Source organism: Homarus americanus, unplaced genomic scaffold (genome assembly GCF_018991925.1).
Source record: "Homarus americanus isolate GMGI-L3 unplaced genomic scaffold, GMGI_Hamer_2.0 scaffold45562, whole genome shotgun sequence".
NCBI lineage: Eukaryota > Metazoa > Arthropoda > Malacostraca > Decapoda > Nephropidae > Homarus > Homarus americanus.
The window spans coordinates 8759156-8778951 of NW_024744839.1; the positions used below are offsets into that span (position 1 = coordinate 8759156).

Below are 19796 nucleotides of genomic sequence, written 5' to 3' on the forward strand. Positions count from 1 at the left end.
TGAAACAATCATACATACTGAATTTTAGGTTTTCCTGTAACAAACTTATGAATGGGAAGAATATATCATTTATCCCAGTCATAAGTGTAGTAGCAACATTATGGAAGCAAAATAATTAGCAGTGTTACTTGTGTATATAAAGTGAACTTTTCTTACCTCATAAAAAACTGATGTAGAGGCTTCAGTAATTGTACCAAAGGTATTACTACCCCTTTAGGACCTCTGGACTTGGTTTATCAAAATGTCCAATGAAGGTGAGGTAGCAGTATTGGTGGAGTGAAGGAAGAGGAGAAGCAGGCCGTGAGGGTGGGAGGGGTGATGCAGATGACGCTGGGCTGGTTGGTGAGGAGAGAGACAGGAGGGGGGAGGGGGTGGATCTCGGCATTAAAACATTGTTATGAATAATTGTTTGGTTTTCTTTTTTAGTTCTTTATAAATTTCTTGATAAGGTTTGAAACATTCTCGATATTCTGCTTCGTTTTGATGCTTAATTCCATTGATGGGTCATATCTGTTAAATTTTTAGCACACCTGAAGTCATGTCCTCAATCCATACGCTTAAGGCCTTCTCCATCTTCTCAATACCTTTATCACGTATCTGATGTGTAACTTTAGCACTGTGTGGTGCACTATTGACCAACATTACTATACAGTGACCCCTCGTTTAACGAACACCTCGGTTAACGAAATTTCGGTTAACGAACTGCCTTCCATAAGGATCTTCAATTCGGTTAACGAACAAAAATTCGGTTAACGAATTTCTTACGAACCGACCTCAACATGTTTTCGCTTGCACTGACCGGGCAACCAGCTTTAGTATCAGTCTGCCAATACATTAATCGGTTCTAGGGCTTAAATTCCTTACTATTTTAGTAAATATCAAGAAGTTTATACTATTCAATCATTTTAAAAGTTTAATATTAACTTTTTTAGTCATTTTAACAATTATTGAACATAATTGAAGGTAAAGAAACTAGTTTCTGGCGTGCCATCCAGCCTGTTAGCACACCAGACAGGCGTTAGTCTCTCTCTGTTTTCAGTGGAGGTAACATCTTGCTTGAGACTCTCTTCAACTAAACGCTTTTTTTCTGTGTTTCCAAGCAAATTATTGGTCATTTTGAAATATATTTTACATATTGACAATATATAATGCAGTGCAGTGTTGAATTAAAGAAAATAATCTTGAAATACACCAAGAGAACTAAAATTTTATGGATGAAATGGTGCCATGGGGTGACTTCTCTTCCACCCCAATGCCTTTTCTTCTTTCTTCTCCTCCACCCCCATTCTAATTCCCATCATCATCATCATCATCATCCAGGAGCCTTCTACATACACACCTCAAAGTAAGTGAACTTTTCTACCATTTTTGTTGAATTTAGGAAATTTTCAGTGAGCTGGAACCAATTACCCAAAAACCCATTGAAACAATGGTTTCGGTTAACGAACAACCTTCTGGAACGGATTGAGTTCGTTAACCGAGGGGTCACTGTACTAATTTCCTTGCCTTTCATCTTTATGGAATGAACAGTTGACTCATTAACTTAAAACGCATGGCCAACAGCTAACACACTCATGCCGCTTTCAAGTTTATCTAACACTTCAATTTTCTGTGTCAGAGTCATGACTATCTCCATTCTATTTGCACCAGATGCACTACCACCAGGTAATGACCTTTTGGGAGCCATGGCAATTAAAATTAACGTTAGACTTGCTCTCAGACAAAACTGGCGGGCGATGCAGGAGAATTCTCAGATGTTACTGGCAGGAGAGAACAGCCGCACAAGATGCAGCATGATACTGTGACATCACATCATAGCAGATGCCTGTGATTTTTAAAATAAACAACTTACCTTTTTATGTTATTTTAGTAGATAAAAACCTCTGAGGTTGTTTCGAAAGCAGATACTGTAATAGAATTTGCGATAGTTGAATTACATATGTCGAGGTACTGTTGTATATTCTCTAGACAAACACTCGCCTACAAAACTGCTAAAAAGTTTAATAAATTACCTTAAATGTGCTTACCTGATTAGTACAGGGGGGTCCCCCTAATTCAAGAATTTTTATTTCGCGTTTCTCTGTTATTTGCGGATGACACCCTGGATGTACCCAAGAATGTCTGCTGGTAGTTTTAAAGCTGCCAGCATTTTTGCGGCTGGGACAGGGAGCCATTCGTTCTAGAGACAGTAATTTCCTTTACCTGTATTGTAAATATATGTATGTGTGTGTGTGTTAAGACACACACAAATAAATAATAATGGGAAAATACTCTCACAAATAATCAGAAACAAATTTATTAAAAATGTGACAGTCTACCCTCAAGTCCATTACCAGTATTTATTACTTTATTAATACAGCACGGACTTGAGGGTAGATTGTCACAGTTTTAATAAATTTGTTTCTGATTATTTGTGAGAGTATTTTCCCATTATTATTTATTTGTGTGTGTGTGTCTACACACACACACAAATACATACAATACAGTGGTCCCTCGGTTAACGAGCACAATCCGTTCTAGGTTGCTCGTTAACCGAAAAACTTGTTAACCGAAACCATTGTTTCAATGGGTTTTTGGGTAATTGGTTTCAGCTCACCGAAAATTGCCTAAATTCAACAAAAAAGGTAGAAAAGTACACTTACTTTGAGGTGTGCATGTAGAAGGCTCCTGGATGATGATGATGATGATGGGAATTAGAATGGGGGTGGAGGAGAAGGGAGAAGACAAGGCATTGGGGTGGAAGAGAAGTCGCCCCATGGCGCCATTTCACCCATAAAATTTTAGTTCTCTTGGTGTAATTCAAGATTATTTTCTTTAAATCAACACTGCACTGCATTATATATTGTCAATATGTAAAATATATTTCAAAATGACCAATAATTTGCTTGCAAACACAGAAAAAAAGCATTTAGTTGAAGAGAGTCTCAAGCAAGATGTTACCTCCACTGAAAAGACACAAAGACACGCCTGTATGCTGTGTTGGCAGGCTGGATGGCATGCCACAAACTAGTGACCCTACCTTCAATTATGTTCACTAATTGTTAAAATGACTAAAAAAATTTAATATTAAACTTCTAAAATGATTGAATAGTATAAACTTCTTGATATTTACTAAAAGAGTAAGGAATTTAAGCCCTAGAACCGATTACTGTATTACTGTATTACTACAGCTGGTGGACTGCCAAATGCAAGCTAAAACGTGGAGGTCGGCTCGTAAGAAACTCGTTAATCGAGGGATTGCTCGTTAACCGAAGTTAAGAAGCTTATGGAAGGTAACTCGTTAACCGAGGGACCACTGTACAGGTAAAAGAAATAATTGTTCTAAGGCAAACACATAAAGGGAATATACATTTCTTTGTACACAAATAAAAACGTACCTCCCTCCCCCTGGTCAGCAAATGTTATTTGAGGATTTGACTATTCAGGGTTATTTTGAAAACCTAATCCCTGCAAATTTGTGGGGTCTACTATTCCACCATTTGTAAGATGAGATGACTCCAGCAGCTGAACAAGCTTGCACTTCGCATGAAAACAAAACACAAGTCTCTTGAAAATTTCATAATATTGGCCATAAAACTTCAGCGTAAAAAAAAGGGTTAATAAAATTACCATTATGTTTTTCTTTGTTCATTAATTGCATTTCTGTAATGAAGAAGGTAACAAAGATCAGCTACTAGCCACATCTTCAAATTCCAGTACTGTATTATTAATTCGTTTTTCTACCGCCCCTCTCAGTCGTGTGCTGGAGTGTGGGGTCCTTCTTGTTTAAAACTATGGTTTTCTCCCTCCAGAAATGCATTAGTAAGGGAAAAATGGAAATCATAAAATGAAAATTTTAGCCTCGTGAAATGCGAAAAATACAATATATGTTAGTGAATAGAAAAAAGCATAATTATCACTACTCGCCACCTCTGGTTGTTGCTGAGTCAAGGAGTCATCACCCCTCTGGGAGTTATCGTGCATCTCGGTGCAAACTGACCGCCACATAAGGTAAGGTCCGATATGGTTGGATTTCACTTGACACAAGCAACTCACTCTATGCTCGCACAACTTCACAATATCTTTACAGTTTTTTTTTTATTATCACACTATATAATACACTATATTCAGTACGTTCACCAATCGCTTTTGAGTTAGAAGTGTGTGAGTATGTGGTACTGAGGGAAACAGCCTAGTGGATGAAGGAATGAGCGTTCAGCACATAAACCGTAACTATTCACTGCGCTACTGGAACACTAATAGACCCCAACTACACCAAGTGTCCTGGGACACCATTAGACATTAACCCTTTGACCGCGCCGTCCGATTTCAAGGTTGTTCCCGGAAAGTGTCATTAAGTCGCCAAAAAATGAAAGTGCTGTTTTGAGCTTTTTTATTGCTTTTCTATAATGAAAAGAACTTGGTCTTTCCATATATGGCATTTATATTCCTTAGAAATGTTGTTATCTAGTGGAAAATCATGTTTTTACGGAAAAAAGGTGAAAAAAAATATGTCTCAGGTTTTCTTCGGGTAAAGTGGTTTGAGGGACTCAGATGTTGCCAAAATTGCCTCCAGAATGATAGATCATGACCCAAAACTATGGTAATAATTAATGTAGTGATGTTTCATGGAAATTATAACCCGGTTTTTATGTGCAATATTGGTACCTCACCTGGAAACATTGTTGGTGAAATAACTAAACAGATAATACAAAAATATTTTATTTCAATCCTTGAACATATTTATATACAGTTGTACCCCACTTAACGCGGTCAATTGAACCCAGAGGGTCCCGCGTTAAGTGAATAACAGAACATATGGGATTAATTCCAATAGAACCCAGCCCGACCCCCAAACTCCACTTTTTGACGACAAATAACTATGTTGTAGTAAAAATTCTATCTTAACTTTATGGTGGCATGAAAAACAAGTAATATAGAAGAGGTTAGGTTAGGAAAGATAAAGGTTAACATAGGAAAAATAAAGAATAGGTTAAAAAACGAAAATTTTTAAGGAACACTCACGGTAGTAGAAGAGATGGGTCGGCATACGGGGATGGAGGCTGGTTCCGAGGCAGAGGGCAGATTACTGCAGGTGAATCACCATTACTAGGTGAATCACCATTACTAGGTGAATCAATATCACTGTCACTTACAGTTGTTATGGCTTCCCTGACAAATCCCTCAAAATCAACTTCACTATCACTATCACTGGCTTGGGCTGGCTGTGGTGGGTTGCGGGCGAAGAACTCGGTTATGCTTTGCTGACGGCTGGCTTTGATGTTGTCATGATACACCGTGATGTACGGCTCCATAGCCTGCACCAGTCGGGTATGGAAGACGTCATGGCGTTCATCGTCAGTGTCGCGGGAAACGATGGACTTAATTTTTTCTGTTAACTCTATGACACACTTAATATCACTATGACTTAAACTAGGTTCTTCGGAGAATGACGCACCTTCTTCCTCCTCTTCACTGGCGGGTTCTTCTTCCAACATCTCGTCGGCAGTCACTTCAGGATCTCTGATCACCTCCATGATGTCTTCGTTGGTGGTCTCGGAGAAGCCTTCAGCTGTAATACTGAGCGCAGCTTCTCTGGCAAGGTCCACTGCTACTGCAACAGTCTGAACCTGACCAGTCACAGGTTCACTCCTCCTCTCACCTGGTATGCCATGCAACACATGTCTCCATGCGTGACGAATCGTAGCAATAGACAGCAGATCCCATGCCTCCACCAAGAAGTCTACAGCTTGTTTGACGTTAAACTTCTTCCAAAATTGTTTGACGAGAAGTTCTTGAGTCGCCGCCTCTTGTTCCTTGTCCTCGTCGCTTTTACTCTCGCTGTCGGTGTCACCCAGCTTACGCAACTCATCCTTGGTGTTGGTAGAGTCGTTCAGGAGCTTGAATTTCTTTGCCGAGTATGCAGCTTTAACATTGCAGATTAACTCCTGGTCCATGGGCTGGATTAATGACGTAGTGTTGGGAGGAAGGAAGACCACTTTTACGTTGGGGTGACGATCCATAAGTAGGGGCGAGTGTCCAGGTGCGTTGTCAAGGAGCAACAAAATATTGAAAGGAACATTCTGTTGCTCGCAGAATTTCTGCACGTCAGGAACAAAAAAGTTGTCAAACCAGAAGAGGGACAGAGAAGAGGACATCCACGCCTTACGTGCGGTTAGCCAGTGGACATTAAGCTTGTTCATGTCCATATTCTTGTAGGCGTGCGGCTTGCGGGCTTTGTGAATCACCGATAACTTTGGTTTACAGGTACCGGAGGCATTGGTGGTAAACAGGACGGTGATGCGTTCCTTCTGCATCTTCCGGCCCCTTACCTTGCTCGCAGACTGGACAACGAAGGTCTTGGAAGGTAACTTTTTCCAGAAAAGACCAGATTCGTCCATGTTAAACACCTGGTCGTCACTGTACTGTCCTTCCTCCATAATCTCACGTAAAAACGGAGGAAAATCTCTAGCCGCCGCACGGTCAGCACTCGCTTCCTCACCAACAATGCTGATGTTGGTGACCTTGTTCCTCCTCTTAAACCTATGCAGCCAACCATGGGAAGCATTGAAGGGTTTGGGCTCTGCAATTCCCAGTTTACGTGTCACTGCTGCGTATAGCTCACGTGCGTACTCCTGCACTGAGCGCGTGTCCACCGCCATGTTGCGTCGCGCCTGACGCACCAAATAACTCACCAGCAAAGTTTCCACTTTTGCCAGCACCCTGTTCTGGCAATACCTGATAGATGAAGCACCTGCAGACTTTGTGATCTTCATGTGCTCCTTTATCTTGGCTGCATCCTTCTTTATTGTACGAATCGTAGATTCGTTGACGCCATGCTGGCGCGCGAGATCAACTTGGCGTCTTCCTTTCTCCAAATCTTGAACAATTTGGTACTTCAGCTCGTAGCTTAATGAACGTCGTGTCTTCTTTGGTTTAGTGCCGCTGGGTCCAGGTAAGGAAAGGTTTCTCTCTGGGGGTGGTGGTCCGGCGGAAGCCATTTTACGGAACAATGGATGCGCGTTAACCCGGCGTGGCCTTGAGGGATGAAACTGCCGCGGCTAGGTCAAGCGTCGTCTCTCCTCCCTCCCTCCCTCCCCGGGGTAGTCACGTCATAATACTTTAAGCCAATTACAGCTAGCAGCAGAGGGGGGTAGGGCTGCATGGCCAATCACAGTCCGAGACGTCATATGACGTCAGTGATAACGCAACAAAGACACACACTGCGCAACCTTACCGCGCCGCTTACCCAAGCGGAGGGAGGAGGAGGGAGAGGCAGGCAGGCAGGCGGGCGGGTGGGTGGCGCGTGGTCAAAATCTAAAAATAGCATCCGAGCCGGACACTCACCGCGTAGCTGTGGAAAAACCCGCGTTAAGTGAAAGTTCAGCTTTGGCAAGGCACCGCGTATATGCGAAAACGCGTTAAGTGAAAGCGCGTTAAGCGGGGTAAAACTGTATATAGCTACATTACATGAACATTACGAGTACTGACAGGACATTTTATAATTGGTTTTAGTATGATATCTCTCGAAACAGTGCACGACACATAGGGGAGGGTGGTCAGGACATTTTTGACAGGAGAATGTTGTTTGTTTTCTCTTGCATGCGCCTCGACCTTTCTTTACACATTGAGATGGTAAAATAGAACAGACAACACAATTGGGCTTGTATTGTTTGTCCTGAAATTGAGAAATGAAATGCCTTTCTGTCAATCTAGTGGCTAAAGGTACTACACTCCTCCTCTGACGTTTTGATTCCTTGACAGAGTACCCATCCAACATGCCTACAATAACCTCCCTTCTATATTCCTTTTGGTACAGATGGTCGCTAGTAAGTAACAAAAATATATAAGTTACTGCAAAATATTAATTTATTTTGCATATCACAGAAAATGGGAAGCGACAAGAACAGTGAAAAGTTGTCTTATTTCGCAATTTTTGTCTATATACAGGCTGTTGCGTGACAAAATAACTACTCAAATATATATAACACAGTCTTTATTCATATTTTAACACTGGACTATGCCAAAAATGCCTGGGTTATGCAGAAACAATATTATAGCAAATCTTTATACAGGCAAACAGATGGAAAAACAGAGATCATATTATGAGATATAACCACCACTATTTGCTTATCTGTATCAGTCTTTTATATATATTCTCATGCTTGAAACACTTATACTGCCTTCTTTATGTGGATTATGAACAGATATATGCCGCTGAAACTATTTTCTGGCAAATCTTTATACCGACAAACTGACGAAAAAATAGCGATCATATTTTTACATATAACCACCACTATTTGCTTATCTATATCGGTCTGTTATATATATTCACATGCTTGAAACACTTACACTGCCTATCACCATAATAAAAGAATAAAAAATACCTTATTTATGTGGAAGATGAACAAATATATGACGCTACGCTGGATCTGGAAATCTGTGAGTCATGTGGTTGTGTCAGCTAATGCGTCCTTGGGATATGTTTTGCCTAGCGGATAACAGATGGCAGCACAAACAGGGTGCATTTTTAACCCCAGGACGATCTTAGCCGTGTGCGGGAAATTAAGAATTTTCCCCTGTGCTCGTGGAGTAAAGTCGCTTTGCGCGGTGAAATGTTTCGTTCTGTCAGGCGACTAAAGTCGCTTTGCGCGGCCAAAGGGTTAAAGCTTAGGTCGTAGCCCCTCACAAAGGTGACCGCCGTGTGATGCCTCAAGGGGGAATCCCAGCTGGAGTTCAGGTGATGTGGGTCAGAAGATGATGTGAGTGGGACCTTAGCTGTGACCTTATTACACCTCCGATTATCCCATCCCTGGGGACGGTTTGTCAAACCTGTCACTCAAGTACAGAAAGTGTCAGCTGCAGTCAGAAGCTGGTGGGCCATGCAACACTGACAATTAGATGACGTTACCGATAGGTCAGTTATTTGACCGATGTCAGAATTTTTTTTAACAATGCAGGGCCTGGATCCGGCCCTTCGAATAGGGACTGAAGGCTTAAAAAAATTTTACATAAGCCCTCTAAATACTACACAGGTATGTACAGTTACTTTAGATTGTTGAATTATGTGTTAAGAAAAATAAAATAAAAGAAAAAGCAAATTAATTTGGTGTGATGTTAGGGACGTCAACTAGATCACAGTAATGAAGACGCATCGTCTGCGGCCTGCCTCACACGGCTCATACCACCACCACTGCACCTTCATCGCATACCTGACACAAAATGTTGTGAATGAAACATGCATACATACTAAATATTAAGTTTTCCTTTAACACACTTATGCCTGGGAAGAATTTATAATTTATCCCATTCATAAGTGTAATATCAATATTATAGAGCAAAATAATTAGCAGTGTTACTTATGTATATAAAGTGTCCTTTCCTTACCTCACCTCATAATGAGCTGCTGTAGAGGCCTCAGTAATGATACTGAAGATATTACTAATCCTCCTTTTAGACCTCTGGAATGGGATAATCCAGAATGTCCAGTGAAGGTGAGGAGGCAGTATTGGTGGAGTGAAGGGGATAGGCAGGCCGTGAGCATTGGAGGGGTGATGTAGATGACACTGGGCTGGTTGGTGTGGAGAGAGAGGGAGGGGAGGCTGGATCTCCTCATTAAAAACATTGTGATTAGCAATTGTCTTTCTTTTTCTTTTTTTATCGATTTATTGGCAAGATTGTAAAGCAATATTGATATTGTTTCACTTTGATGTGTACTTCCATTGATGGATCATTGTCATAACAATTGACTTATTTACTCCAAATGTATTGCCAACAGCTGACATACTCATGCCACCAGTGAGTTTATCCAACACTTCAATTTTCTGTGTAAGAGTCATCACTTTCTTCACTCTCTTTGCACCAGATGCACTACCACCAGTTAATGGCCTTTTGAGGGGCATGACAAAGTTATAATTAAAGTTAGAATTGCTCAGAAGGAAGGAGGAGTAAGAATTCCTGCGGCCTGGCAACAGCAGAGATGACTCGGATGAGACTGACGGTAGAAGCTGGGGAACACGTGGGAAGTGGAAGGATGCCTTGACGTCACATCATGGTGCACCCTTGCGGGTTTTAAATAAGCACCATATCTTTTTATTTTATTTCAATAGATATAAACCTCTGAGGCTCTTTCGTGGATTGTCAAATTTGTGAAAGTTAAATTCACTAATGTTGAGGTTCTGGTGTATACTGTACTAATTAAACTCATTAATGTGAGATTTGGTACTACAGTACTCCCATTACTTGACTTCGACTGCTCAACCTACAGTATGTTTCCACTCTTGGTGTGATAATTGTGATCTCTTGGAATTGTCAATATATCCATGTATCTGTTTGTTCTTTGTCACCTCACAATTCAACTCAAACTGAACAGGATACCAGTGGTCATGGAAAATATGTTTGATTTAATACAAGTTTCTGTATGATAATATGGCTTACCTTTCCAAATTGACATTCATGTTATTATTAATATTTACAAATTACATACTGTCTGATGTTGCACATGCACATACACATCTCTTTTGTCTTCTCTCTCCTCCTACCATTTTTTTAACTAGTATTTCAATCCAGTAGCTAAGGAAAATAGTGGCCCTACTGCCCACCCATGGCTTACTCGACCCTTGAGGCATATTGCTATATACTGTATGTATGTGTGTGTGTGTGTGAGTGAGAAACAAGATAACTTTCTTTTAACATACCTGTACTTGTATATTAATTTTATTTACAGATCCAGACAAATGGTCTGCTGCTGCTATGTATCAGGCTGTTAGAATCTTTGTCAGTAACCTTAAAGAAGCAATGGCTCAGCGATTTTTCAACCTAGTTCTCTTACCAAGAGTCCGGGATGACATATCTTTCTACAAGCGACTCAACTTTCATCTCTATCAAGCACTGTTTAAGGCACTTTTTAAACCAGCAGCTTTTTTCAAAGGTGTCTTGTTGCCCTTATGTATGGTAAGTGGCCTCATGCTGTTTCACATTTATTCCTGTAAATAGATCTTACCTGTTAATAGAAACTTTTGTTACCAATTGCCCTTCACTTGGCTTGAATATTGTGAGCACACTGAGCTATTAATCAAGACCTGGAGACCTGACAGTTGATGGGACAAATTGTAAAAGGTTAACCTCCTTGTTGTAATTATTGTCCTAAAAAGGGAGAGTAAAACCAACAGTTCCCTCAAACAATAGTTGGCAGGAGGCCTGCACAAGCAGATGATGGCACATAAAGTGGCACTTCTCGTAATGTCTGGGTCTGCCATGTTAGTTTTCCAGGAAACAATCCTGTTCCATTCACTATTTGACAATAATTCTTGGTCTCATTCCCATTTGAGGGTCTACTGTAGTAATTTATGAAATATATTAAGAATATTTTAATACCATGTGCTTGGAGAGGATTAGTGTGTGCACCTTTTGTAAGCCCAATGTGGCTTTACACAATGTGTCTTAATACAAAGAAAACACTACTTACCAATATTTAGTGTATAGATTTACAGTTTGTACTTAATACTTGTGCAACAGTAAACTTTAACACAAATATAAGAATACAATAATGGAGAGTACACTGTAAAGAATCACCCAAACATCTTACAGTACTGTATTGTACTCTACAGTATGTACAGTCCCCTTCACTTGTGCATTTACAGGGGCTCATTAGCTTTTGTGCTGTGTGGCAGCGCTGTGTTTGTTACATTCGACAGAAGGAAACTCACAATAGTAAACATACTATGGAATCAAAGTAAAAACATATTAAAACCAATATGTAAAGGGTTCGAGCCTCGGCCCAGACACACGTGAGAAGGGTGTTATCCAGTGTGACCCTCACTACCAAACACCACAGGTTTCCCGGTACCCAGTTTCCTCCTGTACTAACACGGGATAAACCGCCCAAACGGCTAGTAAGCTGATAAGTGGCGAATATGATAAAAAAAAAAATTATGATTTGTGGAATGTTTATATACTTCATTAGAAATGCACTGTTTACACTGTTATTAGCTCATATCTTTTGTCTAGTGGACGGTCGTATGGCGAGGTGAAGTGACGTAAGGATGATAGGGGGGGGAGGCAGGTGCCCCTCTACCTACACTCATGGTATCCTTTAGTGATTTAATTAAAGCTTAAGTTTATTATTTTCCTCATTTACTATATTATGCAGATAATAATAATAATAATAATAATGGTTGCCCCTCGTGTAACGAGGATGGCCGGCCCAAGGGCCACCTTGGCATGAATTTGTTTTAGGTGTAGATGCTGTCGCCAACACGACAACCACACCCAAAGTTAACGAGCTGCATGACCCAGTGTCAAGGAATAGTTTGAGAAGACCGGACAACTCGCCAACTGCACTGGCTGGCTAACCATTACCCCAGAATACGATCCACAAATCGATTAACATCCAGGTTCTTAATTACTGTTGGGTAGACAGAGGCAAATGGCGTAAAGAAACTGGCCCATAGTTTCACCCTGCCCGGGGATCAAAACCTGGTCCGCTCACTTGCGAGGCGAGGATGCTGACCATTACACCACAGGTTGTCACATTATGGAAATTATGCAGATAACTTTCAAATACAGTAAGTCCTCATTTTAATGTTGCCCCAATAACGTTGTTTCATTATAACGTAGCTACTCTTTAGATACCAATAATTCGGTTAACGTCCAGACGACTCAATATAACGTCGTTTTTAGCATCGTCACGGATTACTTTTTATGGTGCATCACTCTCTCTCTCGTCTTGGTGTGCTACCTCTCACTCGCGGAACGTCACAGCGTCCCCAAGCGCCGTCAGTCTTTATTAGGCTTCTACAGTGTTCGTGCGTGTTTAAGTGTTTTTGCTCTTAATATTGTACTCTAACAATTCGAAATGGCTTCCAAGCGCCCATCATGTGCTACTGATGCTATTGTTGTGAAGAAGCAACGTAAGGCCAATTAGCTTTGCTACGAAAATGGAGGTTTTAAACCGGGAGGAGGAGTCACCCGCCAGGTCTCAGTGGCTCGCCACCCACCACACACTCGCTTCACCACCTCCATCCATCAGTGAGTACAATACAAAATTATTAAGTTTATTTATACACATACTGTTTTCTATAAAAATGCCATTGAATTTCTGTATATGCAATGTATTTCATGGGCCAAAGGGAGGCTCAGGAACGTAATTCCTGTAATCTATCTATTTCTTATGGGGAAGATTGATTCCGTTAACATTGCAATTTTCAGGAACAAAACCACGATCTTAAGCGAGGACTTACTGTATTGTTCATATTAAACTTTGGTCATAGGTTTCAAGTTAATTGCAGTGATTCTTTATTCACATGTGTTTGTTGCTTGTTAGAACAATCTACTTTACCATACTAATAGAGTAATTAAAACATGTACTGTAATAATAATAATAGATGGTGCTTGCAATTTGTCTCAGTATCCGGGGTGCATGTCAAGTCTCATGTAAGGATGGTGAACTGTAAAGGAAAATAATACTTTTTCTAAGCACAACTAATTCCCATCCTATTGACTATATCTATTTCTTTATCTGTAAAGGAATCAAGGCTGTGGGATGGGTGTGAATTAATGGATCATTGATAACATACAATAATAAGTGTTTGACACTGGTGTCATAAAAGAAATATTGAATCAGTGGTCATTTTAAACATTTTGTTCTTAGAAACCAGTACGAAGGTAACAATATGTGTTGAATATGTTTCTAAATAAATGATGTGCGGTGGAGCAGACTTCTATCCACCGCTTATATTAAAATGGAAACATGTTCACAACACTTTGAGCTGCCACTGCAACATTTCACATTCATTTGTCACATTCAACATTGGGAGGTTTTCTTATAATCTATCATTTTGATGTAATTATTGTGTCATGGTGACGAATGAAGTATATAACGAATTTTCAGTGTAATACACTAAGAACTATATGAGGTAATAATAAATGACTGCCATATGACAGTTTATGTTCCATATCAACCACACTACTACTCCTTTGCTGTCACTCGGAATAAAAAATGACTATAATCCAGCTATGAAACAATGATATGAGTTATTAGGGATGTGACCTACATTGGTTAGCTCTGAGGTGACTAGAAAGGCTGATATGGGGCCAGTAGTGTCATCCACAGATGTTGCACATGTGGGGGGTTACATCTAGCGTGGGTGGGGCGGTAGCAGCGTCTTTACGGCGTTGGTGCTTGTCTGCCACGGTATATGGTCAGGCTAACTCGAAAGTGTTGACACTTTCTTGTGTGGGACTCGTCCAAACGTTACAGAGTGGAGTAATTGTCTACCAGGTGAGGGGGTCGATTTGGGCACTTTTTCAGGTTTGTCTTAAGACCATCTTTATACCTTTTCAGTTTCCTGCCAGCATTACGTTTGCAATTTGTTAGGTGACTGTAAAGTAACTGCTTTGGCAGTCTACTATCATCCATGTGGGTACTATGAACAGTCCGACATAATTGTTCATGGATAATGGTAGCCTCGATGTTCCTACAGTTGGTGTCAGCAAGAATACTGGCATTTGTTCTCTCTTCTTCCCAACAAACTTGGAGGATGGAACATAGATTACGTTGGTCAAAGTTTTTAAGTGCCTTGAGGTGCCTCTTCCATGTGACCCATGTCTCACTGCCATATAGCAGGGTGAGGAGGAACTCTTCTCGATATATACATGCAATTTTGTAGATAATTTAAATTCCCTACAGCTAAAGAGACTGGTACGGAGTCTGCTAAAGGCTTGAGATGCACATCTGATCTGATGTTGAATCTCTTTATCGATGTACAGCAGGTGGGAACCGAGATACTGAAAGTGGATAACATTAGAGAGGGTAGTACTGTTAAATGGGATGGATGATGGAGGTGTGGCTGAACCAGGGGCAGGCTGAAAGAGAATCTGAGTCTTACGTACATTCACCTCAAGGTTGAAGTGTGCGTACGCATCTGCGTAGGTGTTCAGGATCTCCTGACAAGGGTGAAGTCATCTGCATACTGAACCTCAGTAATGGAAGCTGCCAACACCTTTGTTCCTGCCTGAGTTGTCTTATGTTGAAAAGCTCCTTCAGCCGGTACTCGATGTCTATCCCGCCGGCTAAATTGGCACTGGCACGAGTAAGGAATGCAGCCAAGAAAATAGAAAAGAGAAGAGAGTTCATGCCAGTACACATCCTTGTTTTACCCCCGTTTGGATAGAGAGGAACTCAAACTGGGTGCCATTGTGCAGGACACAACCGTTCATGCCATCGTTGAGTTGCCTTACAATGTCGATGAATTTTGGTGAGCAACCAAAACAGCAGAGGGTCTGCCAGAGGGCCTCCCTGTTGACTGAGTTGAAGGCCTTGGTTAGGTCAATGAAGGCCATGTACAGGTCACGACACTGTTCTTTGCACTTTTTCTGTATCTGGCGGGCAGCAAAGATCATGTCTTTGGTGCCATGTGATGGCCTGAAGCCACATTGAGATTCTGGGAGAAAGTTTTCCGCTTCAGGAAGAAGTCTGTTTAGTAGGACTAAGGCGACAATCTTGCCAGCTATAGACAGCAGTGAGATCCCACGGTAGTTGCCACAGTCTGACCAGTCTCCCTATTTCATATAGATATTAATGACCGAGGCGTCTTTAAAATCATTGGGGATTTCCTCCTTTTCCCATATATTCTCCAGGAGAGGGTGGAGACGGCTGGTAAGCAGAGGTCCTCCTGTTTTATACACCTCAGCTGGGATTCCATCAGTCCCTGAGGCTTTGTTATTTTTCATCTGTTTGACAGCAGTAGTTACCTCATCCAGGGATGGAGGATAGCTTGAGGTGGCTCAGGTCTGGATGCTGAGGTACCTTCTAGGTAGTCAGGACATCCACATTGGTGTTTCAATTGAGCAGCGAATGGTAGTGCTTTTTCCAGCACTGAAGAATGCCTTTTTCATCTTTAATTAGGGAGTTACCAAAGGATGAGCAGAATGGGGCTGTGCCATGATTGATTGGCCCTTAAAAAATTTTTAGTGGACTTGAAAAATTTGCATATCTTGTGTTGATATGCAAGTTTTTGCATTTCACATGCTTTATTTTTAAACCAGTCATTCTTTAGATTGTGAAGTTCCCGCTGGGCCATCGCTTTCTTCTTGCCGAAGGTTTCAGCTTTGGTTCGAGAGTAAGGGTGTTCTGCCATTCAGTTAAGGCAGCGCGTTTATCATCGATAAGTACATTGATTTCTGGGTCATTTTCGTCAAACCATTACTTGTGTATTCTTTCGATCTGGCCGAGGGTCTCTGTAGGTTTTTGTCATGACAGTGTCGAGAATATCCCATTCGGCACTGGGATTTGGGTTGTTTGTTGCCGGGTTGTTTATCAGCCCATGTTCGAGCTGTTCTCTGAAAGCATGTGCTACCCCTGGATCCTCCAGACGCTTAGTGTTAAAACCTCTTCTGGAGGCTAGTCTCCTTTGCCGTTTTGAGGCGACGTGAAGTGAGAGCTTGGCTCTGATGAGTTGATGATCAGTGTCACAGTGGTCTGAGCCATGCATGGCTCAGGTGATGAGGATATCACAACGATCTCTTTCTCTGACAACAATGTAGTCAATAAGATGCCAGTGTTTGTATCGTGGATGTTGTCACGAACTGTTGAACTTGTCAGCCTGCTTAAACAAGGTATTAATGATGGTGAGGTTGTGTGCAGCATACTTGCTGAGGAGGAGTAGGCCATTGGGGTTATACTTGCCCAATCAAGTAGAGTTCATCGCGGAGTTTCCAATACGGGAGCAGGGTGTTGTGAAGGTCGTAGCGGTTGCTAGGGAATCCATTCCTCACACACTCGACGAGTCGGACATAGGAAGGGTCATCTCGGGCCGCTGTTCGAAGGTCCTCCATTGCCCTGTCGTCATCTGGTGACAGGTCCGAACGAAGGGATTGGACGGCGTGTAGAGTGACCACAGTCTTGATGGAAAGAACGAGGCCAGCGTCGAGCACATGGTCTTCTGGAGTAGGGCGGCTGACAGGAGAGCGGGATAAGGCATCAGGGATGCAGAGCTCCTTACCGGCACGCCACACTGCTGTGAAGATGTATGCCGAGAGCTTCTCCTTCAGACGCTGGAGGTTAGGGTTCTCAACGGCGTCCAGCATGTAGTGGTTGAAGATCGGAACAAGTGGGCGATGGCCGGTCACTAGGTGAAAGTGTTGCCGGCCTATGAGGTAAAACCTGCACTTGGACATCGCCCAAACCACAGCCAACAGCTCCAACTCAATAGTGGCGTAGCGCGTCTCGGTGTCAGAGAGGAAACGCGAGCCACACTGGACAAGCCGGAACTGCCCTCCACCATGATCCTGCAATAGGGCGTATCCCACGCCGTACTAGCGTGAGGCATCTGTCTGCAGAACCGTCGGCAAGGCTGGGTCAAACGTGGCGAGGACAGGTGGACTAGACAGGGCCTGTTTCACTTGCTGGAAGGCCTTGTCGTGGTCGGGGGTCCACAGGAATGTCCTCTTGGGGCTCATCAGGGGGCGAAGTGGTTGGGTAACTGCGGAGATGTCCGGCGAAAACTCTGCTAACTGGTTGACGAGACCGATGAAGGACCTCAAGTCGGTGAGGTTAGCAGGGGTGGGAAAATCCGTGATGGCGCGGACCTTTTCCAGGTCAGCTGCGATACCTATCCCTGAGAGGGTGTACCCACAAAAGTCCACTGAAGAGCTGGCCAGAACAAACTTGTTGGCATTTAGGGTGATGCCGTGCTTCCGGCACCTGTTGAGTACCTCGTAAATACGGCAGAGGTGATCCATGTAATCCTCATCGTACACGAGTATGTCGTCGACCACTTTCACGCAGTTTGCCAGACCTTGTAGAGCCATATCACCTCGAAGACAGAAAGCGTCTCCTGTAGAGGCGAATCCCATGGGGCCACGGCAATAACTGTAACGTCCATGCAGGGTAATGAAAGTTGTAAGTGGTCGGTCTTCTTCGGCAAGCTCTATCTGCCAGTATCCACACAGGGCGTCCATCGTCGTGAAGAAGCGCGCCTTCGGGTTCACACTGCGCATAGCTGCAAAGGGCGTGGGAGAAGGGTGCGCAGGACGAGACACCTGGCTGTTGAGCTTGGAGAGGTCAGTGGTGATCCGAACACCACCTTTAGGTTTTGCGACGACAACCATAGGGTGACACCATGGAGACGGGTCATCGCCGGCTGGTGCAATAATTTCTTGGGCGACCATGGAGTCCAGCTCGTTTTTGACCGCCTCCGGAAGGCCAGGGTGACCAGTCGATGGGTGTAAATAGCGAAGGGCTTCGCGTCGTCCCTCAAGTGGATCCTCATGGGGAGACCTACCATCTTCTTGAGAGGCTTGGATTCCAGAGCGGATTTGGTCACCAGAACGTCGCTGAATTCCTTCAGGAAGTACTTCCGAGCATCCGAAGGAGAGGTGTCACTGGCAAGAGGCAGGGGTAGGGCGGTAGCAGGGTAGTTGTGCTCCCTTGTTGCACCCTGTTGGCGTGTTTTACCTTGAGAATAGGTTTGGGGAAGTCCTGGGAGATGATAGCCAACTCTTGACAAAGTCTGTAGGACAGCAAAGGAGTCGGGACACCGTTTTGCACATCAATCCAGGCTTGACACGACCTGTTGCCAAAGGTGACCTGTGTTTGGAGTGAACCTAGAGCTGGGGCCATCTGTGAACCATCTGCCGTGAAGCGGAGATCCTTGGGTGGCGGTCCTAGATCACTTGGAGAGAGCCCCAAGCATTGCAAATGCTGGGGACCAATGACTGTAGCATCAGCGCCGGTGTCGGGCAACATCTGAAGACGGGATGACACACTGCCATAGGTCACGATGACACTGATGTACTGGGGAACTTTGGTCCTGGGATGTGAGGGGGAGCACACATTCCTAATATGGCTCGAGCATTGTCCAGGGTTGTCATGCTTCTGATTGGAAGACTGTGGGCGGCCCTCACTGGTGGAAGGGCGCTGAAGCTTCCGCCGACGCTGTCCCTTGGGTTTGTTGGTAGGGCAACACTTGTCGTAGTGCCCCAGACGACCGCACACATTGCACTGGACGCGTTTGGCTGGGCACCGTACTGCGAGTGACCAGTGGCCTTTACGGTCACAACTGTTGCAGGTAGACTCAGCAGCTGGACACACCTGTGTTCCGTGCTGCTTACCACAGTTGTTACAAAAGGAGCCGGGTGTGGGCGTGGTGGGCGAAGGCGTTGGGGTAGACTTCTTGTCCTTCTTGTACCGGGACACAGCGCGTACAGTTGTAGTGGGAGCTCGGATGGCAGAGGTGGCACACCTGGCAGCCTCATAGGAGCGACATATCGTCAACACATCCTTAAGAGAAGAGGAAGCGTCGAGGGAGGTGAGGCATTGGACAAGTTCCTCGTCCTTAACACCCATCAGGATCACGTGCTTCAACTGGGTCTCCTCGCACTGCTGGTGGTTACCTGGACATATATCTACCTCTTCCGAGGCTCTCTTGAGTCGTACATAAAAGGCATCAAAAGTCTCGCCCTCCATCTGTCTGCAGCTAAACAATTCCCTCCTGCGTAGAGCTTCATTCCTCTGCCCTTTGATGTGCCGTTGTAGAATGTCCAGTACCTCCTCTACAGACAAAGAAGAGGTTGGAGGTACCTGCAACGTATGTTCCAAGACACGCTGAGTTTCCAAGGACAGGCACATACGCAGCTGGATGAGTTGTTTAGGCTGTGACAAACTCTGGAGATCCACCATTGTAGCATAATCAGTCCACCGTCGCCGCCATTCACGAAAAGTCTGGATATTCACATCAGGCTTCAAGATGGGCGGTGTTTGAGCGGCCGCTTTAGGTGGGGCTGGGGGGCGTGAAGAAAGCTGATGAGGTATCCGA

At 43.4% G+C, this 19796-nt stretch overlaps 1 protein-coding gene across 1 annotated transcript in view; it reads left to right on the plus strand.

Moving 5' to 3' along the window:
* The window catches only part of LOC121878038 (bystin-like), a 101689-nt gene that overhangs the window by 47254 nt on the left and 34639 nt on the right, over positions 1-19796 (plus strand). Inside the window, exon 6 of the mRNA XM_042383995.1 lies at positions 10706-10932. Within this exon, the coding sequence (XP_042239929.1) occupies positions 10706-10932 (227 nt within the window). The remainder of the gene's footprint in view (positions 1-10705; positions 10933-19796) is intronic.